Source organism: Salmo salar, chromosome ssa04 (assembly GCF_905237065.1).
Source record: "Salmo salar chromosome ssa04, Ssal_v3.1, whole genome shotgun sequence".
Taxonomy (NCBI): Eukaryota; Metazoa; Chordata; class Actinopteri; order Salmoniformes; family Salmonidae; genus Salmo; species Salmo salar.
Genome location: NC_059445.1, coordinates 21,745,919 through 21,772,516, shown reverse-complemented (window position 1 = coordinate 21,772,516; position 26,598 = coordinate 21,745,919). Strand labels below are relative to the sequence as shown.

General features: G+C 41.7%; 1 protein-coding gene across 1 annotated transcript; it reads right to left on the bottom strand.

Moving 5' to 3' along the window:
* Nucleotides 1-214: 214 nt before the first annotated feature.
* Nucleotides 215-26,598, bottom strand: LOC106602526 (choline transporter-like protein 1). Its single transcript, XM_045716652.1, has 16 exons — nt 26,293-26,598; nt 25,802-25,891; nt 24,714-24,856; nt 23,189-23,325; nt 22,983-23,076; nt 22,708-22,877; nt 21,887-21,976; nt 21,233-21,381; nt 15,175-15,361; nt 12,850-13,018; nt 12,360-12,516; nt 2,772-2,855; nt 2,471-2,608; nt 2,038-2,274; nt 1,131-1,211; nt 215-1,000 (listed from the first exon to the last, which is right to left on the bottom strand). The coding sequence occupies exons 1-16, from the start codon at nt 26,314-26,316 to the stop codon at nt 974-976; spliced, it is 1,977 nt and encodes a 658-aa protein (XP_045572608.1). The 5' UTR covers nt 26,317-26,598; the 3' UTR covers nt 215-973.

The window sequence follows — 26,598 nt, the reverse complement described above, 5'->3', positions numbered from 1 at the left end:
GGTTGTTGATCATTGCTAGACAGCCATTTTCAAGTCTTGCCATAGATTTTCAAGCTGTATATATATATATATATATATTTTTTTTTTTATTATTGGGTATTTTGTTTGAATGTTTCTCCCCAAGTGGATATCTTAATGGCATCCAGACACAAACCCATGTCCCTATTAGAACTGATCCTCTCTTGCCCATAGCTCTAACAATCACAGGTGGACATTTTTTTATTTTTGTTGTTTTATTTCTCTGCATAAAAATGTTATCCAAAACATTCTGGGTTAAAACTCTGTTCCCATTCATGAATAGAGATGCAGTTATAGGGAATCACTTTTTCTATGGATACAGTATTACAAACTCAATCAGGAGTAATGACTCAATATTACCACAACATAGGGATTTTCAGTTATGGTAAACATTGGAAGCTGGCTTTTCATTTCTCCAAAATGCTAACATTTTTATTTCTGCTATTTCATAAAGGAAATCTTTCAACAGGGTCAAAATACATTGAGGGGTGGAGTTTTCCCATAGAGAAAAGTGCCTGTTGATCATCTGTTATGCAAGTTAGTCGTCACAATTGTATTAGATGTACCAATGCAGCGTTAGTAGAGACCACGATCCTCATTACCACAACCTAAAAAGACATTGATATACAAAACACTTGTGGTGTACAATATTAGTAGTTTAAAACAAAATAACTGATGACATGATGCATTTCAATCTCTCACAACACTTCCACACACAAGAAGCTAAACTACAAAACACCAACTCTACAGCCTGTACAATAGCACAAAACTACATTAACAATTTTCTTGATGGATGTGTTACAAAAAGATATTGCGCTTAAAAAAAAACGCGAAGCTTTCATGTAAAATGTGCCATAAATTAACAAACAGGTTATCAGAAATATTGTAGTCGTGGGACTGGAGTGATATCATGGAAACGTTAGGAACGCCTTTTGGTTTCCGTCTTCTGGTTTGGTCAAGCAAAAGTCCCTCCTCCATGAGTCTACAACAATAAACAAATGGAGTGTTAAACTTTACTATTGTCTTCATCAGCATCAGCATTTTGGGTACATGACTCTAGATTATGGAGGTAAATGAATGTATTCTCTGTTGGAAAAGTTTAGTTAACTCACCATAGGCTTCATCTCACGACCGTCTCCATCTGCCTCGGGCTGATCCCTTCCCGCCATGTTCTTACTGTCCTCTACAAACTCCTAAAGAGGGAGGTAGAGGGAGAAAGAAGAGAGAGTGACTGTGTTGGGTGTCAAGATAACAAGGCGAGTTTGGTGTAATACGTGCACAATCACTATTCACCATATAGAAAAGTAGTAAAAGTAGCACTGGGTAAAAACAAAGGCTATGTTCCATTAGCCACATTAGCATACCAGTTAGAATGTATGGCCTGATACATTGGAATGTTAGTGTGGATAATGGAACAGAGACATATACTATGTCCCGATTCTCCACCTTCTACCAAAGGCGGCACAGTATGAATTTAACAAATGGTGGAAACTCCCTCTAGCCATCGATTACAGCAGAGAGGAAAAGGTGACGTGAGATGGATAACTGGGCCCAACATTTGTCTTCTCCAGCAGATGGTGTTTTTAGTTTTTTTGTCGCTCATCAAGCCAAGAGTTTTACGAGGTCAATGAGTGTAGAATTAAAAAAAAATGAACGACTTATTTACTACGCGAGGATTATTTGATCAAATGGAAGTTTCGTAACGCTTAGGTTGTTACGATTGTACTGATTTAAGTAGGACACGTGACATCCTGGCAACTTCAAGAAAAAACACTTTATATCGGAGTTGTGCCTGCTGTTCACTCGCGTATCTGCTATCTCATTGGCTAGAATGGTCCCGACTGCTTTTAACACATTTATTTTCATTGTTAGAACGGCCACTTGAGTATTTAATCAATATAATGGATTATCTGTGATTACACCAATCCATTCCTTTTAAATCCATGACAGGTGGAGAATCAGGATGCAGCCATAGCCTCCCACCCACCCACCCACCCACCCAGCCTCCCTTCCCCTCACCATGAGGGCCTTGTCCATGTAGAACTCTCGGCCGGGGCTGCCGTCGTTGTGCTTGGTGTCCACGGCGAAGCAGAGGAAGAGCACGTCCACCACGATCTCAAAGACAGACAGGAAGCAGTGGGCCACCAGCCAGGAGAACAGGCAGACGATGAGCAGGGGCAGGACCCACACCGTGTAGTCCCGCTGATAGTTGAGCGACAATACGCCAACGAACGCAGTGCAGGAGACGATCAGTACCTGGACACACACACACACACACACACACACACACACACACACATATGGATGAAGAGAAAGGAGGGAGGGAAAGGGAGAAAAGAGAAAGATAGAGAAAAAAAGAGAGATTGAATAGTATTAGTGTGCTTGTAAAATACACAAAAAAAATGAACTGACAATAAACAATCCTAAAATGGCGTCGCTGTGCGGCCGTTACCTTTCCCAGGAAGAGGACAAAGTCCCCCACGGTGTTGATGGTGGCCACTCTGAGGGCATTCTCTACTAGGATGAAGAAGGCGTCACGCGCCGACGTACAGAAACTAGTGCTGTTGATCGCTGTCGCCGTGTACGCGTTCTGTGGTGAAAACAGACAAACAAGAGACAGAAGTATCATCAATAACAATGTGTGACTGCTGTCCTCTCGGAACGAGTCTCCCTTGTCAAATAGATTGCCGTCAATGATATGACCTCATCAACATCTCAGATGACAGTCAATCTGATTCTGATCGAACACTTACTTGATTCAGGTACATTAGACACTTCTTCAGGCACCACAAGCAGCAGATACAGGATTTCAACATACAGCGAGCACAGGCATTTTCCTACAAACAGAAAATACATTGAGCTTTAGTTCTCCACCCATTGTCTGGCTTAACAAACTGGTGGTTGGTATAAGTGAAAGCGAGAATGTTTAAAATGGCACATCAGCCACGTGAAGAGTTCATTCTGTTCCAGAGCAGGACTGGGTGGGATATACCTTCTACTGTATGTAACGCACACGAGCAAATGCCCTCAAACTCTTCAGAAAAGTCTCCTAAAAGACGCTGACTCTCCGGTCTTTTTTTGATACTACAGTACAGGTGGGAAAAAATCTGAGAAGACGCCCACACTCTTTTACACAGACACAGGTGAGTAGAGATTGGTGGGATGGGTGAAGAAATGTTACCTGTGTACAGTTTATGGTAATCTCCTGTTTTCTTTATCTATAGTACTTATGTTTAACTATATTTAGTCAATTTACTAATTTCTACTGTATGTTGTAGGGTTAAACAACTTGAATCAAGCTTGGTTAGTATTCCTTAATGCCCTGTTGACAATGGCACTAAAACTACTGAGAGCAGAGTCATTACAGAAAAAGCTCTGTTAATATATATATTTAAATGAAAAAATAACACGTTTTTTTTTTTTTTTTTTAAATGTAACCTTTATTTAAGTAGGCAAGTCAGTTAAGAACAAATTCTTTTTTACAATGACGGCCTGCACGGCCAAACCCGGACGACGCTGGGCCAATTGTGCGCCGCCCTATGGGACTCCCAATCACGGCCTGTTGCGATACAGCTTGGAATCGAATCAGGGTGTCTGTAGTGATGCCTCTAGCACTGATATGCAGTGCCTTAGACCGCTGCACCACTCGGGAGCCTTCATATTTAATGCATTATTGATTGATTGATTGATTGATTATAAATCTGGAGCTGGAGTCTATTAGTATTTTGATCTGTAGTATTTCAGAGAGTGTTTGCAGTAAAAAAACTAAACTATTCTTTACAGTTGACTTTGCGCTCTCTCTAGATATGGCTTCCTCAAGCAGTCTGAAGAGCAGTTCCTGTGCTCTGAGCCAAACACCACTTCATGTGGACACAACTTCTGCATGGTCTGTATCACAAAGTACTGGGATAGCAAGGACCTGTGCCAATGTCCACTGAGTCAGGAGAAGTTCTCCAGATGACCTAAGCTTCATGTCAACACAACATACAGAGAGGTTGTAGAGAATTTTAAAAGGATGAGAGACAAAGGTAAAGATGAGTCCCCTTCCAAACCCGGAAAAAAAGTGCCTTGTGACGTCTGCACTGGGACGAAGCGCAAGGCCCTGAAGTCCTGCCTGGTGTGTCTGGCTTCTTTCTGTGAGATTCACCTGGAGCCTCATCAGATAGCCCCAGTCTTAAAGAGACACAAACTGGTCGACCCTGTGAAAAACCTGGAAGACAGGATCTGTCAGAAGCATGAAAGACTCCTGGAGCATGACCAGACATGTGTGTGTCAGTTCTGCACTGAGGGAGACCACAAGACTCATGACACTGTCCCTATAGAGGAAGAGTGTGGAGAGAGAAAGATAGCAGAGTGTGTGCAGTTCTTCAGTACTCTGGCGCGCTCCATTGACGAAAAACAGGCTGAGCTTGTTGAGGTGATTGAGGAGAAGCAGAAAGCAGTAGAGAGGCAGCCTGAAGGGCTCATTAAAGATCTGGAGCAGGAAATCACTGAGCTCAGTGTTCACAGCGATCTGTGTGTGGGGACTGTGAGCTGGAGGAGATACTGAATAAATAGATGGAGAAGCTGCCTGAAGTCAAACTGAAGAGGATTCAGCAGTATGCAGTGGATGTGACTCTGGACCCTGATACATCACATCCCAAACTCATCCGGTCTGAAGATGGGAAACAAGTAAGACATGGAAACACACTACAGAATCTTCCAGACAATCCAAAAAAGGTTTGATTGTTATGCCATGACCCTTGAAAAGGATGGTTAAGGGGAAGACTGACTGGGATGTAGGAACGGCCAGAGAGTCCTTTGACAGGAAGGGGAAAAGAAAAAAAAAGAAAAATCACACTGAGCCCTGAGAATGGACTCTGGACTGTGTTCCACAGTCCTCCTCTCCCTGAGAGAGAAGCCCCAGAAGGTGGGGGTGTTTGTGGACTATGTGGAAGTCAGGTCTCATATCTACTCTTCCACTCTCTGCACCTTTAAAGAGAAACTCTTTCTATTCTTTGAGTGCTGTAATAATACTGGATGGTAAACACTCAGCCCCTCATCATCTCTCATGTCAAATCACCCAGACTGATTTAAAAAAATGAGGTAACTGCTTTTTTGCAACAGACCATTTACAAATCATCAAATGAGCGTATTTTGTCAGATCAATATGTCACATGATTAGAATATCCACATTGACCTCCGAAATGTTCTGTACATCCTAACATGGATAATACATGCTTGTATTTACTGAAACTCAAGACTCAACTGGAATTAAAATCAATAAGAAATATGAAAAGTTGGTGCTTTGATTATTCATATCTACATACAGTGTGTCTTCAGAAAGTATTCATACCTTTGACTTACTCCACATTTTGTTGTTACAGCCTGAATTCAAATGGATTAAATATATAATTTATTTCACCAATCTACACACAATTCCCCATAATGACAAAGTGAAAACATCGTTTGATTTTTTCCCCGCAAATTTGTTCAAAATGAAACACGAATCTCATTTACATAAGTATTCAAGCCCCTTTGCATTGACACTACAAATTGAGCTCAGGTGCATCCAATTTCCTTTGATCATCCTTGAGATGTCACAACAACTTGATTGGAGTACACCAATTAAAATGTACATGATTTATAAAGAAACACACCTGTCTATATAAAAAAGGTAGTTGACAGTGCATGTCAGAGCAGAAACTACAGTATACCATGAAGTCTAAGGAACTGTCCATAGATCTCCCGAGATAGAATTGTGATGAGGCATATATCTGGAAGGATAAAACTTTCTAGAGTGTTGAAAGTTTCTCCATCATTGGGAAAAAAAAAAGAAAAAAAAAAAATATATATATATATATATATGGTTACTACCCAGACTCTGCCAAGAGCAGGCCATCCAACCAAACTGAGCAACCGGGCAAGCAGGACCTCAGTCGGGGAAGTGACCAAGAATCAAATGACCACTTTGACAGGAACTACAAAGTTCCTTGGCTGAGATGGGAGAACCTGCCAGAAGGACAACAGTCTCTACAGCACTTCACCAATATGGGCTTGATGGGAGAGCGGCCAGACGAAAGCCACCCCTGAGAAAAAAAAGGCACATGGTAGCACGGCTGGAGTTTGCAAACAGGCACATGAAAGACAGAGCGCATAAAGAAAAAGTTTCTGTGGTTCGATGAGACAAAAACGTAACTCTTTGGCATGACCAAAGCACTATCTCTGGAGAAAACCAGCCCAGCTCATCACCCGTCTAGCACCATCCCCACCGTGAATCATGGTGGTGGCAGCATCATGCTATGGGGATGCTTTTCAGCAGCAGAGACTGGTAAGGCTAGAGGGAACAATGAATGGAGCCAAATACAGGCAAATCCTCGATGAGAACCTGCTTCACAGTGCAAATTACCTTCTACTGGGCTGAAGATTTAAGCTCCAACAAGACAATGACCCCTAGCCTACAGCCAAAGCAACACTGGAATGGCTTCAGAACAAGAATGTGAAAGTCGTTAAGAGGCCCAGCAAAAGCTCAGGCTTAAAACACATTGAAAATCTGTGGAAAGACTTTAAGATTGCTGTTCACCACCACTTAACAGAGCTTGAGAAAATCTGCAAGGAAGAATGGGAGAGAATCCCCAAATCCAGATGTGCAAAGCTGATACAGACATATCCAAGACGACTCAAAGCTGTAATCGCCGCCAAAAGTGTTTCTAAAAAGTATTGACTCAGGGGTATGAATACTTATGTAAATTAGATCTTTCTGTATTTCAATACATTTTCAATAATTTCTAAAGAACATGTTGTTTTCACTTTGTCATTATTATGTATGTGTGTAGATGGGTGAGAAAACAGTCAATTGAATCAATTTTGAGTTCTGGCTGTAACACAGCAAATTGTGTAATGTGAAAATGTGGGACAGACTATGTTTGTTCCCACACTCGGGACTCTGACTCTATTGGTTACACAGACTTTTGGCCTCCCTATTCTAACCACCTCTCACCAGCTTTGTATTCATGTTACCTGATGAAATTGCTGTACAATATGATCTTGTTGCCATCTGATGCACATTCAGATGTCATAAATCAGCACTGCAGATCTCTCCCTGTACTCTGCCGTGCCTTGATTGTATTACTGTTGATGATATCTGGAAATGTGCATGTACACCCTGGCCCATCTACTGTTGCTAGCCTCAATTCTGACATCTGCTTCACTGATTCCTGCTCTCGTAAAAGCCTGGGTTTTCTGCACGTTAACACTAGAAGCTTATTACCTAAAATGTATCAATTGAAAGTGTGGGTTCACAGCTCCTTCAGTGCTCAGTTGTCTCCACCAAGTCTGTCCCCAAACAATTTGATTTGCTGGTTTTAAGCATTAAACTTTCAAATAGCTCTTTGTTGACTGTTGCTGGGTGCTATCGTCCTCCATCAGCACCGGCCTGTACCCTAAGCTCTCTCCTGGCCCCATACACTAAGTCTGAATTTGTCCTGCTAGGTGACCAAAACTGGGACATGCTTAAATCACCTGACCAGGTCTTAAAGCAATGTGACTCCCTAAATCTTTCTCAGATTAAATCACCAATCCCACAAAGGTAGGACTTCAAACACCCAGAAAAGGCTACTCTCCTCGATGTTATCCTCACAAATAATCCTGATAGGTATTAGTCTGGTGTTTTCTGTAGTGACCTTAGTGATCACTGTTTTACAGCCTGTGTTCGTAATGGCTGCTCAGTGAAACCACCTGTCCTGATTTGTCATAGACGCTTGCAAAAAAACTTTAATGAGCAAGCCTTCCTTCATGAACTGGCCTCTGTAAAATGGTATAGAATCAGCTCTGTTGAAGACGCTTGGACCTTCTTTTTTGATCTGTTCAATGGGATTGTTAACAAACACGCCCCCATAAAGAAAATTAGAATTAAAAACAAGTTCAACCGTGATCTTGCGGAGTTACTCCACCTCAAGAATTGCATTTGGCGAAAGGCTCGGCACACGCATATTCAGGCTGACTGGCTCTCGTTCAGGCAAATGAGAAATAAGTGCACTCAGGCTATCCGGAAGGCCAACGTTAGTTACTTTAAGGAGCAGGTCTCTCTCTGTGGGTCTAACCCCAAGAAGTTCTTGAAAACGGTTAAAGACCTGGAGAATAAACCCTCCTCCTCACAGCTGCCCATGTCCCTTAATGTTGATGTGGTTGTTACTGACAAGAAGCACATGGCTGAGCTCTTTAAATCACCACTTCATTAAGTCAGGATTCCTATTTGACTCAGCCATGCCCCCCTGCCCGTCCAACATTTCCTCATCTCTTACCCCTTCTAACGCGACAAGCCCCGGTGCTTCTCCCTCTTTTTCCCCTGCCCCGCTACAAAGTTTCTCCTTGCAGGCAGTCACTGAGTCCGAGGTGCTAAAGGAGCTCCTTAAACTTGACCCCAAAAAACCGTCTGGGTCAGATGGTTTAGACCCTTTCTTCTTTAAGGTTGCTGCCCCTATCATCACCAAGCCGATCTCCTTTCTGGAGAGGTTCCCATTGCTTGGAAGGCAGCCACAGTTAGTCCTTTATTTAAAGGGGGAGATCAAGCTGATCCTAACTGTTATAGGCCCATTTCTATTTTACCCTGTTTATCAAAAGTGTTGGAAAAACTTGTAAATAAATCAACTGACTGGCTTTGTTGCTGTCTATAGTATTCTCTCGGGTATGCAATCTGGTTTCCACTCAGGTTATGGATGTGTCACTGCAACCTTAAAGGTCCTCCATGATGTCACCATTGCCCTTGATTCTAAGCAATATTGTGCTGCTATTTTTATTGACTTGGTCAAAGCTTGTGATACGGTAGACCCTTCCATTCTTGTGGGCCGGCTAAGGAGTATTGGTGTCTCTGAGGTGTCTTTGGCCTGGTGTCTTTGCTAATTACCTCTCTCAAAGAGTGCAGTGTATAAAGTCAGAAAATCTGCTGTCTCAGCCACTGCCTGTCACCAAGGGAGTACCCCAAGGCTCAATCCTAGGCTCCACACTCTTCTCAATTTACATCAACAACATAGCTCAGGCAGGAAACTCTCTCATCCATGTATATGATAGTCTTATACTCAGCTGGCCCCTCCCGGGATTTTGTGTTAAATGCTCTATAACAAAGCTTTCTTAGTGTCCAACAAGCTTTCTCTACCCTTAACCTTGTTCTGAACACCTCCAAAACAAAGGTCATGTGGTTTGGTAAGAAGAATGCCCCTCTTCCCACAGGTGAGCATTTAGAGCTTGAGGTAGTCAGGTCATACAAGTACTTGGGAGTATGGCTAGATGGCGCACTGTCCTACTCTCAGCACATAAAGCTGCAGGCTAAAGTTAAATATATAAGTAAATCTAGACTTGGTTTACTCTATCATAATGGCTTCTCTTTCACCCCAGCTGCCAAATGAACCCTGATTCAGAGGACCATCCTACCCATGCTAGATTACAGAGACATTTTTATAGATCAGCAGGTAAGGGTGCTCTCGAGCAGATAGATGTTCTTTACCATTCGGCCATCAGATTTGCCACCAATGCCCCTTATAGGACACATCACTGCACTCTATACTCTTCTGTAAACTGGTCATCTCTGCATACCCGTCGCAAGACCCACTGGTTAATGCTTATTTATAAAACCCTCTTAGGCCTCAATCCCCTCTATCTGAGATATCTACTGCATCCCTCAATATCCACATACAACATCCGTTCTACCAGTCACATTCGGTCTCCAATGCACACACATCCCTGGGTCGCTCCTCTTTTCAGTTCGCTGCAGCTAGCGACTGGAACGACCGGCAACAAACACTCAAACGGATGAATGATAAAGGACATACAGCGCCTTCAGAAAGTATTCACACGCCTTAACTTCTTCCACATTGTGTTACAAAATGGGATTAAAATGGATTTGTCATTCTTTTTGATAAACAATCTACACAAAATACTCTAATGTCAAAGTGGAAGAAAAATTAACTGTAATACAATAAATGAGATTAAGACATGAAGGTCAGTCAAAGTAATGGACTGTCGTTTCTCTTTGCTTAGTCTTTTACCAAATAGGGCTATCTTCTGTATACCACCCCTACCTTGTCACAACACAACTGCTTGGCTCAAACACATTAAGGAAAGAAATTCCACAAATTAACTTTTAACAAGGCACACCTTTTAATTGAAATGCATTCCAGGTGACTACCTCGTGAAGCTGGTTGAGAGAATGCCAAGAGTGTGCAAAGCTGTCATCAAGGCAAAGGGTGGCTACTTTGAAGAATCTCAAATATATTTAGATTTGTTTAACACTTTTTGGTTACTACATGATTCCATGTGTTATTTCATAGTTTTGATGTCTTCACTATTATTCTACAATGTAGAAAACAGTACAAATAACGAAAAACCCTGAAATGAGTAGGTGTCCAAACTTTTGACTGGTACTCTGTGAACACACAAATGGAAAATAAATCACTAATATATTTTTTATTAGATAAGTGTTCAACCAGCTTTGTCAATGTGTTAGAATTATCTTTGGCAGCGATTACAGCTGTTAGTCTTTATGGGTAAGTCTCTAAGAGTTATGAAAACCTGGATTGTACAACATTTGCCATTATTCTTGATCATTGCTAGACAGCAATTTAAGTCTTGCCATAGATTTTCAAGCCAATTTAAGTCATAACTGTAACTAGGCCACTCAGGAACATTCAATGTCGTCTTGGTAAGTAACTCCAGTGTATATTTGGCCTTGCGTTTTAGGTTATTGTCCTGCTGAAAGGTGGATTTGTCTCCCAGTGGCTGTTGCAAAGCAGACTGAACCAGGTTTTCCTGGTTATTAGGTTTTATGCCGTGTCTATTACATTGTCCAAACGCACGGTCGCTTTACCACAATAACATTTTCACAAATGCCTTACTCTACGTCATTCCCAAACATTCTACGCAAGTATGAAAATAACCATATCTAAGTGGTCGCTTGTCAGAAAATGTAAACAAAAGATATCATATCCTTCCTGGGGGTGTATATGAACAGATATTTATAAAATGTAATGTTGCTAAAACACTGTCACATCCCCTTTAAGTGACTGACATAAGAGGGTGTTAACCCAAAAAATGATTCATTCATTCATTCAAGGTTTATACAAATATGTCCATTCAATAGAGAATTGTCCATATTGTTAAAAAAGTTACAGACCTTGCCAGCAGCGTCCAGCAGACCTTACCTTGAAATGCTTACTTATAAGTCCTTAACCAATAGTGCAGTTCAAGATGAGTTAAGAAAATATTTACCAAATAAACTAAAAGTTAAAAATAATAAAAAGTAACAATAAAATAACAATAATGAGGCTGTATACAGGGGGTAACGTTACCGAGGCAATGTGCGGGGATACAGGTTAGCTGAGGTAATTTGTACATGTAGGTAGGGGTGAAGTGACTATGCATAGATAATAAACAACGAGTAGCAGCAGTGTACAAAACAAATGTAGGGGGGTTGTCAATGTAAATAGTCTGGTGGCCATTTGATTAATTGTTCAGCAGTCTTATTGCTTGGGGGTAGAAGCTGTTAAGGAGCCTTTTGGTCCTAGACTTGGTGATCCGGTACCGCTTGCCGAGCGGGAGCAGAGAAAATAGTCTATAACTTAGGTGACTGGAGTCTCTGACAATTTTATGGCCTTTCCTCTGACAGATTTATTACTAGTCATGATTCTAGAACTCACCATTGTGTTTTGTATCAAAAAGTGGGTTGGGTCTCTTTGTATGTAAGGAGAGAGCAGCATTTTCTTATGTTTATCTACAAAGCACTCATGCAGAAACTTCCTATGTATTGATCATCATGCTTGTATGACACTTTTGAATGTGGGTCAAAAGGGAATTTCCAAATGACCGAACCCGGTCCCAGGCTTGGATAACCCTGGAGGCCCATCGGTCTCCACAAAGATGGGTAAAGCTGATTTTAGTTTTTTGTGCCCTTTATGTGGAACAACTTCCAGAGCTCTCTGAAATGAGATGTTCCGGTCCCCCATTGTTAGTTCAGAGTAATAGAGGTCTCCGACTGTAGTTGATAAATGTTTTTCTTCATATGTTTTGGAATGTTGTATATGTTTGATGTATTTATGCAGGAATCTGTAAAAGAGACCCTAGTCTCAGTATGAAATAAAATAAAAAGTATATTAAGGTTATAATGTAGAGAACAATAGAATGAATCATTCTATGTGATTTATAATGACATAGTGCAAAGAAAACTACGTTTTGACATTGATTTCATTGAACCCTTTTGAGCTGCACCGTTTTTCTCAACATTCTAGAGCAGTACAGGAACACCCTACATACTCTGCCTTTGAACTGATTGTGGACGTAGGTGACATAGCTGAATGAGATAAAGGACGTACTTTTCCTTTCAGCTGGTTGTGGATGTAGGTGAGGATGAGGCGAGGGATCTCCACCAAGGTGATGATGAAGGAGCCTTTGGCCACGGTGCCCAGGTGGTAGCGGGTCAGACACAGCATAGATGACACGATGGGGGTCATGGGCAGTTCAGATTTATTCCTGATGTCCACCGCGGGACAGAGGAAAAGAAGAAGAGTTGGAAATAGTCAAATTAACTGATACAGGACAGACTTGGGTTTAAATAGTATTATCCATACAAATGGACCAATAAAGCAGGCACTGTACTGTAGCTAACATGGGTGTACTTTGCGCTTTTGGGACAATTTCATTGGTTCAAATGCACCAGGCAAGCTCAATTAAGTGCAGCTAATGTATTTGACAGAAAAAAAAACTATATTTTGGACTCAGGTCTGATACGGGATATTTCCAAGTGAACACATCACAAGCATGCCGTTACATGTACTACATTTCATCACAACACTCTCTCCTGACCTTGTGAAGTAGTAGGTGACCACAGCTCCGGCCACGGTCATCTGCTGGCAGGCCAGGATGAACTGACTGATCCAGATGAGGCCCACAGCGTGGTACCACACCATGTACTGGAGTGGGCCTGACATACGATACTCCACCAGCCCTGCCTCTTCACTCTGCACAGGGCTGCCTGTAGGGGCACACAGCTAAGGTTAGGGGTCAATCTTCTCGTTCTTTACAGGGTTCCCTACAGCCAGGTTTAGGGGTAGGCTGATCTCTGATCTGCAAGGCATTCAAGGATCATGATTTTGTGCCTGGAAAGCTCCTGGTAGATTTTTGATGGAAAATATTTTAACTCATAAATTGATTGGAGTCAAATATAAGACAGCAAGATGGCACCATTTTGCAACAAACACTGCAGCACAGATGAGTTTGATGGGCCCTCTTTTTTAATGTCATCTAGTTTGTCAAACTCTAATCTGAATAACATCCAGGAACAGCTAAAGGCAGGCAGAGGGAAATAGTAGGCAGACAAAGTCGACAAAAACACGATGCTTTGTTGTAATTGAGGTTTCTCTGGTGGTGGTCTTGTTGATGAGGGAGATCGTGAATGTCGTGGGTAGATTTCAGAGACTTTGTCTTTGTGTGCCCGAGCTGCCACCCACAGCACCAGACTGACCCAAGAATCTAAATAAGAGTTGGCGTTGAGTCATGCCACTCCAGCCATGCGCTTTCAGTTCCAAAATGTCCCATGAGTGTGTTAATCACATAGAATTAGGATGGACATAAACCTTATGTTGGTCAACCATGGTTTGCCAGCGCTGTGATAAGATAGTGTGTAAAACAATGCATGTGAAGAATTTATCTGCACTGTATGTGTGTTAGTAGAGGAATGTTTCCATAAATGTTTCTAATTAACTGACAATATGCCAACATTCCATTCAAACAATGTGGTCAATCCACAGTCCTACACTGGCTCAAATCAGTTGATGATGGGCCTTAGACAAGTTGTAAATGCAACAAGTACTGATATTGAGCATGGTTACATGCACACAATAAAATGATTATGGTGGATAGTCAGATTAATACAGTGAACAAAAATATAAGTGCAACAATTTCAATGATTTTACTGAGTTACAGTTCAATTAAGGAAATCAGGCAATTTAAATAAATTCATTAGGCCCTAATCTATGGATTTCACATTACTGGACAGGCTGGCGTGGTTCCACGTGGTCTGCGATTGTGAAGCCGGTTGGAAGTACTGCCAAATTCTCTAAAACGACGTCGGAGGTGGGTTATGGTAGAGAAATGAACATTCAATTCTCTGACAACAGCTCTGGTGGACATTCCTGCAGTCAGCATGTCAATTGCACGCTCCATCAAAACTTGAGACATCTGTGGCATTGTGTTGTGTGACAAAACTGCACATTTTAGAGTGGCCTTTTATTGTCCCCAGCACAAGGTGGACCTGTGTAATGATCATGCTGTTTAGTCAGCTTCTTGATATGCCACACCTGTCATGTGGATGGATTATCTTGGCAAAGTAGAAATGCTCACTAACAGGGATGTAAATACATTTGTGCACAACATTTTTGAGAAATAAGCTTTTTGTGCGTATGGAGAATTAAGATCGTCATGTAAACACCTTACTCTGCTTATGTCCATACTCTGCCTACTGCCATAATCCGTTTAATATTGAATTATTAGTGTGCATGTAAATGTACTCATAATAGCACTCATAGCTTTCTAATAAAACCAAATCTGATACATTTATGGTCCGTTTACATATATTTGAGAGGCTATTTGTACAGACAATGTGTATAAAACACTTAGAAATTGTATTTATATGACAATATTGGAGGTTGACTATAATTCCATTACACAATTTCTGATGCAATTACATACCTTACTTTTATTTTCCTGCATAAGTAAAAGTCAGGAAGTGCATCAAGTGCCTCTACTGCCATTTATTCTAATTAAACTGGTTTTGGATTTCTCCCTGAACAAGTTGGCTGCCATTTTCACCCCATTATGGAACTTTGAGGGTTCATGACATAGCCCATTAAGTAATTTAATAGGATCTACATGGTTAATCATCACATCACTAGCAGGATGAAGTGAACCAAACACTCCATACGTACAGTATCCAAACTTTCAATAGTGACGCAAGTCCACTACCTTAATCTTTACGGGGCATAAAATAATTGGAACAAATCTGCAACAAAAAAAAAATTGTATCCTCGCCAAAACGGTCTATTTAGATGTAAATCTCTTGTTGAAAGGCGAAAATAAAGACATGAACAAAACTGTCTTTCACAATGTGACAAAGTTGTATTCTATTCTGACCTGCGGTTCCGAGGAAGAGGAGCACACCGAGCCAGGACACCCAGAAGAGCATGAGGCTGAGGAAGGTCCAGAAGGGCTGCAGGGCCAGCAGAGGCAGGTGAGTGAACACCTTACCCGCCACGTGGAACAGGGTGATGGTTAGTGCCACGCGCTTCCTCATAAAGAACAGCAGCAGCAGCAGGATCACCTGAAAATGGTATATACACGATGTGATGTAGTCGGAAAGTATTCAGGCCCCTTCACTCTTTCCACATTTTGTTACGTTACAGCCCTATTCTAAAAGGGATTAAATTTAAAAAAAATCCTCATCTACACTCAATCCCCCATGGTGACAAAGCAAAAACAGGTTTTTAGAAATGTTTATAATAAATAAAACAGAAATACCTTATTTACAGAAGTATTCAGACCCTTTGCTATGAGATTCAAAATTTAGCTCAGCTGCATCCTGTTTCCATTAGTCAGCCTTGAGATGTTTCTACAACTTGATTGGAGATGATTTGGAAAGGCACACACACCTGTCTACATAAGGTCCCACACTTGCAAAAACCAAGCCATGATGTGGAAGAAATTGTCTGTAGAGCTCCGAGACAGGATTATGTTGAGGCACAGAACTGGGGAAGGGTACCAAAACATTTCTGCAACATTGAAAGTCCCCAAGAACACAGTCACTTCCATCATTCTTAAATGGAAGAAGTTTGGAACCACCAAGACTCTTCCTAGAGCTGGCCGCCCAACCATCTCTGCAGCACTCCACCAATCAGGCCATTATGGTAGTGGCCAGACGGAAGCCACTCCTCAGTAAAAGGCACATGACAGCCCGCTTCGAGTTTGCCAAAAGGCACCTAAAGACTCTCAGAAACAAGATTTTCTGGTCTGATGAAACCAAGATTGAACTCTTTGGACTGAATGCCAAGCGTCACATCTGGTGGAAACCTGGCACCATCCCTATGGTGAAGCATGGTGGTGGCAGCATCATGCTGTGGGGATGTTTTTCAGCGGCAGGGACTGGGAGACTAGTGAGAATCAAAGGAAAGATGAACGAAGCAAAGTACAGAGAGATCCTTGATGAAAACCTGCTCCAGAGCAGACAACGACCCTAAGCACACAGTCAAGAATACCCAGGAGTGGCATCGGGACACTTTCCCTGAGTGGCCCAGCCAGAGCCCGGACTTGAACCCAACCAAACATCTCTGGAGAGACCTGAAAATAGCTGTGCAGCGATGCTCCCCATCCAACCTGACAGAGCTTGAGAGGATCTGCAGAGAAGAATGGGAGTAACTCCCCAAATACAGGTGTGCCAAGCTTGAAGCCTCATACCCAAAAAGACTCAAGGCAGTAATCCCTGCCAAAAGTGCTTCAACAAGGTACTGAGTAAAGGGTCTGAATACTTATGTAAATGCAGTGCTTAATTTGATCCAGATCTGGCACCTCTCCGTTTTGGACTATTTTGTTCCCGGAACCTATTTGGCTGGATCCGGTACATCTCGAGGCATAATTTTTTTCTCTCCACTTTTTGCAATGTAAAGATCATAACAAAAAGCAATCTAAGTTAATTCAAGTTAAATATTTGTTAATTCTCCTGCCCCCACAACAAAAAACAAATGTTAAAAATGTCAATTTTCAGCCCGGGCTTAATATTCTAAGAGTTGATTCAGGTTGGGCCGATCCGGGTTTATGGTGTGTGCAACACTGTAACCTGTTTGAGACCAACGCGTGGCTGTGTGAGAAGCGCGCCAGTATCCCTCACATAACTACAATGAAATTAACATTTTATGATCTCTCTCCCTCTAGCTGTTCTGATAGACACGAGCCTGCAACTCATCTCGCCATTGTTGCACTTCATCATTTCAGCACCCTTGATAAATTGAAATAAATAAGCCAAAAGTTATAGAATTACTGCGGTCTGTCAGAAATAAAGGAAATCATTCAGAACAGCCTACTACACCATGAAAATGCCTAGAATTTAGCCACAGAGGATCAATAACGTATTTGTTTATTGTCTAGCTGTGGATTGTAGCCCAATAACAAGGAATAGCCTACAGTCAGGAACGCAGCAAATCTGTCAGTGAAAAAACAGCATGCCAGACAAAACAGGCCTTTCACAGTATTTCAAATACAATCGAGGGAAAACAAAAGGTTGGAAAGCAAATGGCTCCTGCTGAAAAGAGAAGACTATCCTGTAGGCTACCAAAATATTGGGTAACTTCCAAATATTGTTTTACAAAAGAGAGAGAGAGAGAGAGATGCGCTTGTGCCAAAAGCCTATCTGCCATCTCTAAGCTGTGCATCATTGGGCAAGTGAGTGAAACTGGAAAGCATTTTTAGGACTATAATTTCTTCCTCACATTGTAGCCTACAATGTCTCCACACACCTAGGTCTAGGCTAATGATGGATTCAATACAATATTCTACCAAAGTCTCCAGTCATGTAAAATGACGTAGAATTGCATGAAATGCGTTTATAAAAAGGCAGATCTTTAGTAGCCTAGGGTTTGGGAAAAATGTTCCCAATGTGTGCACCTTCTGCAAGTACCTCTACTCTACTGCTCTATGCCACTACGCAAATGCGATAAGCATGCAATGCTTTATTAAAAAGCAAAATAGTACCTCAGAGCTCCCCAGGTCACCCCCCTCTTGTGCTCACTTTTTGTTCCGGCACCTCCCGATTTACAAATTAAGACCTGTGTAAATGTGATATTTCATTTTATTTATTTTTTATGTGAAAAAATGTCTAAAAACCTGTTTTTGCTTTGTCATTATGGGGTATTGTGTGCAGATTGATGAGGGACCATTTAAAAAAAAAACTTTTTAGAATAAAGGCTGTAACGTAACAAAATGTGGAAAAAGTCAAACGGTCTGAATACCTTCAGAATGCACTGTATGCTGGTTATCACTTATAGGATAGGGATGTGAATACATTTACTCAGTGCTAGTTATCAAATGAAGATAGGAGTAGGTAGGAATGGCGGGAATGCAGTGTTTTCCACTAGTGCCGACTGTCTGCTAAACAGCAGATTACAGACTCATTTTCAGCCGGCTACTTTTTCCACTTAAATTCACAAGGCTACTTTTCAATTTGCTAGTCAGAATAAAAGTCAGCCAAGCCCTCTCCCACTAGAATGAACAATATGCATCTTCTAGTTTTCTATTGATGGGACAGGCACAAAGTAAACAGTGACAGGGAAACACTGATGGCAGGTAGTCTGACACGGAAGATACGTTGTGACAGTCTGCTGTCAGTCCCGCCTCCCCGTACCTGTGGTAAGTATGATTTGTGTGCTATTACATGATCTCATATATATATATATATATATATATATATATATAAATAAAAACACACACAGACAGAGTCTGCAACACCACTAAGCAAGGGGCACCATGAAGACCAAGGAGCTCTCCAAACAGGTCAGGGATAAAGTTGTGGAGAAGTACAGATCAGGGTTCTAAAAAAGTATCCGAAACTTTGAACATCCCACAGAGCACCATTAAATCCATTATTTAAAAAAAAATGGAAAGAATATGGCACCACAACAAACCTGCCAAGAGAGGGCCGCCCACCAAAACTCACAGACTAGACAAGGAGGGCATTAATCAGAGGCAACAAAGAGACCAAAGACAACCCTGAAGGAGCTGCAAAGCTCCACAGCAGAGATTGGAGTATCTGTCCACAGGACCACTTCAAGCCATACACTCCACAGAGCTGGGCTTTATGGAAGAGTGGCCAGAAAAAGGCCATTGCTTAAAGAAAAAAATAAGCAAACACATTTGGTGTTCGCCGAAAGGCATGTGGGAGACTCCCCAAACATATGGAAGAAGGTACTCTGGTCAGATGAGACTACAATTTAGCTTTTTGGCCATCTAGGAAAACGCTGTCTGGCGCAAACACAACACCTCTCATCATGCCGAGAACCCCATCCACAGTGAAGCATGGTGGTGGCAGCGTCATGCTGTGGGGAAGTTTTTCCATCGGCAGGGACTGGGAAACTGGTCAGAACTGAAGGATGGCGCTAAATACAGGGAAGTTCTTGAGGAAAACCTGTTACAGTCTTCCAGAGACTTGACACTGGGACGGAGGTTCGCCTTCCAGCAGGATAATGACCCTAAGCATACTGTTAAAGCAACACTCGAGTGGTTTAAGGGAAACTTTTAAATGTCTTGGAATGGCCTAGTCAAAGACCAGACCTCAATCCAATTGAGAATCTGTGGTATGACTTAAAGATTGCTGTACACCAGCGGAACCCATCCAACTTAAAGGAGCTGGAGCAGTTTTGCCTTGAAGAATGGCAAAAATCCCAGTGGCTAGATGTGCCAAGCTTATAGAGACATACCCCAAGAGACTAACAGCTGTAATTGCTGCAAATGGTGGCTCTACAAAAGTATTGACTTTGGGGGGGGTGAACAGTTATGCACCGTCAAGTTCTGTTTGGTCTTAATTCTTGTTTGTTTCACAATAAAAAAAAAATTGTATCTTCAGGTTGTGTAAATCAAATTATACAAACCGCCCAAAATAATTAAATTTAATTCCAAGTTGTAAGGCAACAAAATAAGAAAAATGCCAAGGGGGTGAATACTTTCACAAGCCACTGTAGAATCCTATATATCCCACCTCGCGCTCAGCAACAGTGCCTGGACCACATCAACAGTGCCTGACTGTTGTGCACACTGAGTGCTGTTCTGAAATATACATTTTTAGAAGTTCACAGGCATAGAAGTTGGTCGAATTTAACCAAAAGTGTACTAGTGTGACTTTGTCCTTGTGTTTTTGAGCTATTTACATCGGTTTGTTCACACACACTAGGTTGTTCAACTGCTACCAGCAAAAGGATGTCGGGGAATCTTATCTCAAGTGGCAGCTGAAAATGTTTGTCTCAGATGTGAGTCATATATTAGAGGGGACATTGATTGTACTTTATTGAGCATGGAACACCCCAAAAACCTTTTATTCATAAACTTTAGAGTAATTTTTTATCATAAAACACTCTTCTTCAAATAATTTAATTGTGTGCTCCTTGTAAAACATGTCAGCGTAGAGCCGTGAATTTGCACGTCCCAGGTAATTTAGCCTAAGTGTTAACGAGGAGTCAAAATCAACTTACACTGTATATGAACAATAAGGCTAACAGCCACCTTTCATTTATTTTTCAAGATAACGTGGGCATTGGGCTATTTACATTTTTCTGTTTGAATAAAATATATAATTTGACAAACAAACATTGTGGCATTTCATAGCTTGCAGTAAAACTGTAAATAAGACTTCAATCTCAAGAGAAAACAGGTTAAATGTAAAAATAACAATAATGGTATTTTATTTAGAAAATAGTCCTGATCATATAAGCCTAGGCCTGGACAATATCCAAAACTACTAATAATACACTGAATTCATACATTTGTCGTTTAAATTATAAAATCACGTACGTTAACACAGTACTACAACAAATTTTCCAAATTTGGAAGTTAAATTTAATAAATTATTCAATAATTTTGCTGTGTATTTCAAGGCATTAGAATGTACCACAGGCCAGCAAAATATAGGTTGTTCTACAACAACATAAAATAGCAAACCTAGTCACCCCAGACCCCCCGGGGGGGCCTGTATGGGTACATTTTCTCTTTGTCTGGCTACTCCAGGTACTTGTGGAAAACACTGATTCGGAATGGTGGGGCGGCAGGTAGCCGCGAGGTTAAGAGCATTGGGCCAGTAACTGAAAGGTCGCTGGTTCAATATCCCCGAGCCCACTATGTGAAAAATCTGTAAGAGTGTCTGCTAAATGTCTAAAATGTAAATGTGGGTCAGGTCATTTCTGTCTGTGTTACAGAAGAAACTATGGCTTTTATAGTTGCAGAATCAAGACACATTTTTGTAAAAGCGTTGGTCAGGTTTTCCAGTTTTCCAGACTTAAAGCTTGCCTGTCTCTGTCAACATCAGGCCTTTTCTTGTTACTGAAAGAGCAAATACTTGATAACACAGTACAATATAAACCCTCCATGCACTCTCACAACACACCTTACCCATATAAAACAGGAATCACAACACATGGCAACAAGCACACACACGTACCGTGAAGACAGTGGCAAAGATGGCGTAGACCAGCAGAGCTTGGACGTTGTCTGTGGCCACCTGCTGTTGGGGTGTTGGGGAGGTACCAGTCTGGTCGGTCAGATTCGTCCTGTGGTCCACGTAGAGCCACCACAGAACCCCGGTCCCACCTGAAACACAAAGTCCATTTGGCTCCCTGATTTTCATACTGCTACTACTTCTTATTGAGCTCCCTACAAAGATTATCCGGAGAGCAGTTGGAAAACATTATCCGGAGAGCAGTTGGAAAAACATTATCCGGAGAGCAGTTGGAAAAACATTATCCGGAGAGCAGTTGGAAAAACATTATCCGGAGAGCAGTTGGAAAAACATTATCCGGAGAGCAGTTGGAAAAACATTATCCGGAGATGGTAATTCCTCACTGCAGGGACAATGGATTGTGAGGAGAGGCGCTCATTCTGGTCCATGCTCAATTTTTGCAGTGCGTTTTTACAAGCAATCTAATTTTGTGAGGTAACATTTATTTGAACTCACATTTCACAATCTGACATAATGGTAGGCGACCTTTCAGGCTTTAGAAAAGAAATGTGCTATAATACATGTTTCTTCATACATTTTTAAGCACTACAGAATGAAGGAAGAGACGTTTGAGAGCCAAATGAACGGGAAGCTTACCTATAGAGCCCAGAACCACGAGGGCGGTTAGTATCCAGACCAGCACGACAGAGATGTAGCGAATCACCACCATCAGGATTATGGAGAGGACTACAGACAGAGGAGGATATAAATAAAAGGGATGAAATGATGCTATTGTCATGACAAAAAAATGCCTTATTATTGTATAACGGCTATATTTATTGAACCATAAGGCATAATTGTGTGATGTTTCATGTACATTTTTATGTACTTCTTTTGGATGCCAGCGCTCTACAGTGCAACCTTCTTACTCGTATTTGCGCTTAAATATTTTGCTGTGTGACCTGGAATTTTTATTTAGGAGAACCAGTGCACCTAGAATGAAAATCACCCAGATGATATTTGTTGGAATAATTAGGCTACTTCACTGCACTGCAGCCCGAGTACCATGGAGAATACACTGAGAACAGATTCATGACTGTCATGCTTGCACTATTACTACAAAGAAAACAGCTTGTTACGTCAAATATTCTCCATTGTCCTCCTACATTTCTACGTGTGCTCCTAAATCTTTCTCCTAAATTTCTGTGTGTGCTCCTAAATGTTTCTACTTAAAAAAATTTAAAAAAGGGCAGCGTAGAGCCCTGGATGCCGTCAGCTCTCCTGGAGACATTTCTTATTATCATTTCCTGACACTGTCTCAGGAAACACAACTTTCTAGGTGGAGAGCAGAGGCCTCTTTGGCACAATTAAATCAAGCAGTATACAAAGAGAGAAGTCATTTAGGATATACACTATAATGCTTTACGAGGCTATACAGACAGCTAGAACATAAAATCCAACTTTAGGATGTACAGTACCTAGAGCCAGCACGCACAAGCCCATGATGATCTCCTTGCTGGCCATCACCCCGGCGATGACCCTGTGCAGCATGCTGTTGTCACTGACGAAGGTGACGAAGGCCTCAGCGAACTGAGCATAGCAGGAGATGTCCACAGGAGTGCAGCGGTGGAACACAGGGAGAGAATTACTGCACAAGGGGAGAGGATGGGGAAATGGTATCATCAGCATAGTCTCGCTAGTGTCATTATATTTACTCGCTGTTGACTTGACACTGGTAAAAAAAGGACTGTACCTTGGTGGCACGGGGAGTTTGGGGCACTTTTTGGATCTCTCTCCGTGGCTTGGATACTTGGAGACTGGGATGTCGTACGAGCAGAGCTCCGACCCTAAGTAAAGAGGAGAAATAGGAAATAAACATTGTGTAATTCATTTCCACACTGTGGAAATGACCAATGAATACATGCATACAGTACGGATTAGAGCAGGAGGAACGCTCACCATTTTGCAGCGCAAATTTTTTGACGTCGGTGTACGTCTTGAGCTCTATGTCTGGACACCTGGACACACAGAGGGCCATGGACTTGATCTTCCTGTTCAGAATGTCAATGTTGCAGGGGTCCAGGAAGAAGACATACCTGGAAAAGGTCAAAGAACAGGACTTCAATAAGGATGGAGGGAAGTAGAAAAACGTCCTGAAAAGAGTGAGATGGAGTGTATTTGTCAATGGCACATGCTCCTTGAAGGAAGCCAAGGGCCCAAGTCAATCTGCACATTTGAGTAACATTCTTGAATTTTCTCTTCCATCTTGCAATACAATAAATTGCAAATTTTCCTAAGTATATTTTCAAAGTAGACTTTGTGATGTAGGCTGTGTAAAATGTGATGTGGGATACAACTTATCAGTCAGTCAAATCTCTGTAGCCAAAACGCCCCTGCTGCCCCTCACTCAAAACGTCAATGGGCAACCAGCCCAGCTTATGAAACAAAGCCCATTGTCTCATTGAAACTGTTCCTAGAGACTGCTAGAATGGAAACTTACTGGACGAGGAGCTCAAAAAAAGTTTAATCACATTTGAATAATTTATTTGAATATCTTCCAAAAAAAAAACATGGGCGTGAATTAATGCAGAACATTGCTGCATTCAGGCTGCATGTGAAATGGCACCCTATTCCCTAGTGCACTATTATTGACCCCAGCTCTGGTCAAAAAGAGTGCACTTTATAGAGAATAGGGTGCCATTTCAGACCCACATCAGTCTTTTCTGACCACAGGTAACAAGAAGTGAGTATAGGAAGATTTAGAGTAAAGTGTCTTACAGTAACACCCAGTGCTGGCAAGCTAATTAAGCAATAATGCACGAGGGGGTGTGGTATATGGCCAATATACCACGGCTAAGGGCTGTTCTATCGCACGACAACGCGGAGTGCCTGGATACAACCCTTAGCAATGGTATATTGGCCATATACCACAAATCCCCGAGGTGCCTTACTGCTATTATAAACTGATTACCAACGTAATTAGAGCAGTAAAAATACATGTTTTGTCATACCCGTGGTAATCAGCATTCAGAGCTTGAACCCCCCAATTTATAATCCTCTGTAACCCACTGATCTCACTGGTTAACCCATCAACAAAACAAATGAGCATCCAGGCTTTAACAGGCCTTGCATCAGATGAGCAAGAGAGTATAAGTGGCAAACTGGATTACCAAATGATGAAATCCGTGTTTGTGCACCGGTAATGTTAAATGGCGCGTGTTAAACTACCACAACAAAGGGTTGTCGATTGTGGGGAGGAAGAGGGAGAGAGTTAGCCTGGTTAAATCACACTGAACAAATGGTGAAGGCCACGTTCTGTCTGGTTTAACCAGGCTAGGAGAGAGGAGTCATAACCTGCTGAGCCTACATTGTCATGGGAGTGGACAGCTCAACCAAAACATTGTTATTACTTTGCTATTACATGATAGGCTAATAACTGGTAAGCATCCATCTCAAGATGTTCCACATTTCCAACGCAACCTACTTGTTGTTGGTCTGATCCCGGCCACTGAGCTCGACACCCTCGATCTTGCCATTCTTCTGACCACAGGTGTTACCGTAGCTGTCGTAGCCAGAGATGAGCCTGGATGCAGCTCCCGTGGAAATGGAGAAACCAGCGATACAGGCCTACAGGGGAAGCAGCTTCCATTAAAAACAATATCATCACCTTTATCATCACCATCATGACAAAGCACAAATAAAATATCAGGGTAGCACTGAACTATGCTGATAAATACAATAATCAGTATGAAGTGCCTCTTGCTTAAAAAAACTAACAGAAGGTTGTCTCCCACAATGCTTTGGTTCCGAATTCAAGTTGCAGTTGGTGAGGACAGAGAGGAAGAGGCAAAGCAAGAGGAATAAATGGGCCCAAAGTCTGTCTTCTCCAGCATGTAACTTGTGTCAAATGTCATTAACAAAAAAATGTTATGACTTATTTGCTCGAATATACGTTTTGTAATAATTAGGTTGTTATGAGTGTACTTATATAATTAGGCCACGTTACATCCCGGCAACTATTAAGAGTTGTGCCTGGTAGTCACTAATTAACACAGCCACAAAGTCATAAACCCTGCCTATTTCTACAATGTATCTTCTGCAAATGTGATTTTAAACCTCATCCTTAACCACACTGCTAACCTTATGCCCAATCCTAAACCTTAAATTAAGACCAAAATACAAAATGTTTGTTTTCATGAATTTGTACGATACACCTTGTGGCTGTGGTAACTTGTGCCCCTTCACACGCGTATCTGCCCCCTCATTGGCTAGAATGGTCCCACCTGATCTTGCCTCCTCCTGACTGCTTAACATTTTTGAAGACATGTATTTTCATTAGAGCCGCCACAAGAGTATCTGGTCAATAGAATGGACAATCTGTGGTGAGGAGCAACTGAAAAAATGTCCAGTCGAAAGTTCATGACCTTTGATGACAGGGTTGTTGTAAAAGTCATGCAGTCCCAAGTCGGACACTTTTTATAATAACATGACCAGGGTTAGTTATCGTCTTGACAAAAGCAATCCGCTCGAACGCGCCCATGGTCATCTACAAAGAAATCACAACAAACTCACCATTCCGATACAGAACAATGTGAATATGATGAGCCATGGAATATCCGTGCAGCTTCGATCCTCCAATGGTTTCCACTCGCGCTGCTTTTGCTAACAAATAAAAATGAGAAAATCAAATTCGTAATCTGTGAACACCTGGTGCATGCGCGAAACTGGTTTAACCGGGCGTGCTTTTTGTTGTTGTTGCTCAAGTCAGTTTTTCCACACACAGCAACTACTGTACTGTAATTGTCTAAATAACTTAGTTTCACCCAAATTAACATGCACGCGTCTTTTTACACACGGAAGTAGCCCGTTGTTTAAAACGTAAGCAACTAATGGCTAACTACATATAGTACAGACAACGCCTCGAAATATCTACAGTCGACAACAACGTGTACGTGTTCGTAGCTAAATGGATATCCCAAACAGATAATGTTAGCAACTCATTTGGCAAATCCAAAAATGTCTAGCTAGTTAGTTTTGGCTTAAATATCCGGAACCCCGATTACCTCTGAACTGCCACAGCATCCCATTGTTATTAGGCGATTTAGGGAGTGACTGGAACTTCCAAAACACAACAATCGTTTAAGTTTCAAGTGCCCGCCTCACTTCCTTGCCTGTATTTTACACTGCGCTTCTAAACAGATTAGTTGTTGACCAAACTCTTCCCCTCAGCTGCATTCATGGCCTCTATTGATAATACGGAACACTTCGCAAGGATATGTATGCATATCCTACTTTTTACTGCAGGTAAAAAGCAGGAAGAGTTCAACTTTCCTTATGACCGAGGCGGAAGTGTCGCTGCAATCACACGT

Coding starts and splice junctions, on each gene's coding strand:
- LOC106602526 (XM_045716652.1), bottom strand. CDS start 26,316: ATGGGATGCTGTGGCAGTTCAGAG. Junction 25,892..26,292: donor GATGCTGTGGCAGTTCAGAG/GTAATCGGGGTT, acceptor TTTATTTGTTAG/CAAAAGCAGCGCGAGTGGAA. Junction 23,326..24,713: donor CGGGATCAGACCAACAACAA/GTAGGTTGCGTT, acceptor GACCTTTTCCAG/GTATGTCTTCTTCCTGGACC.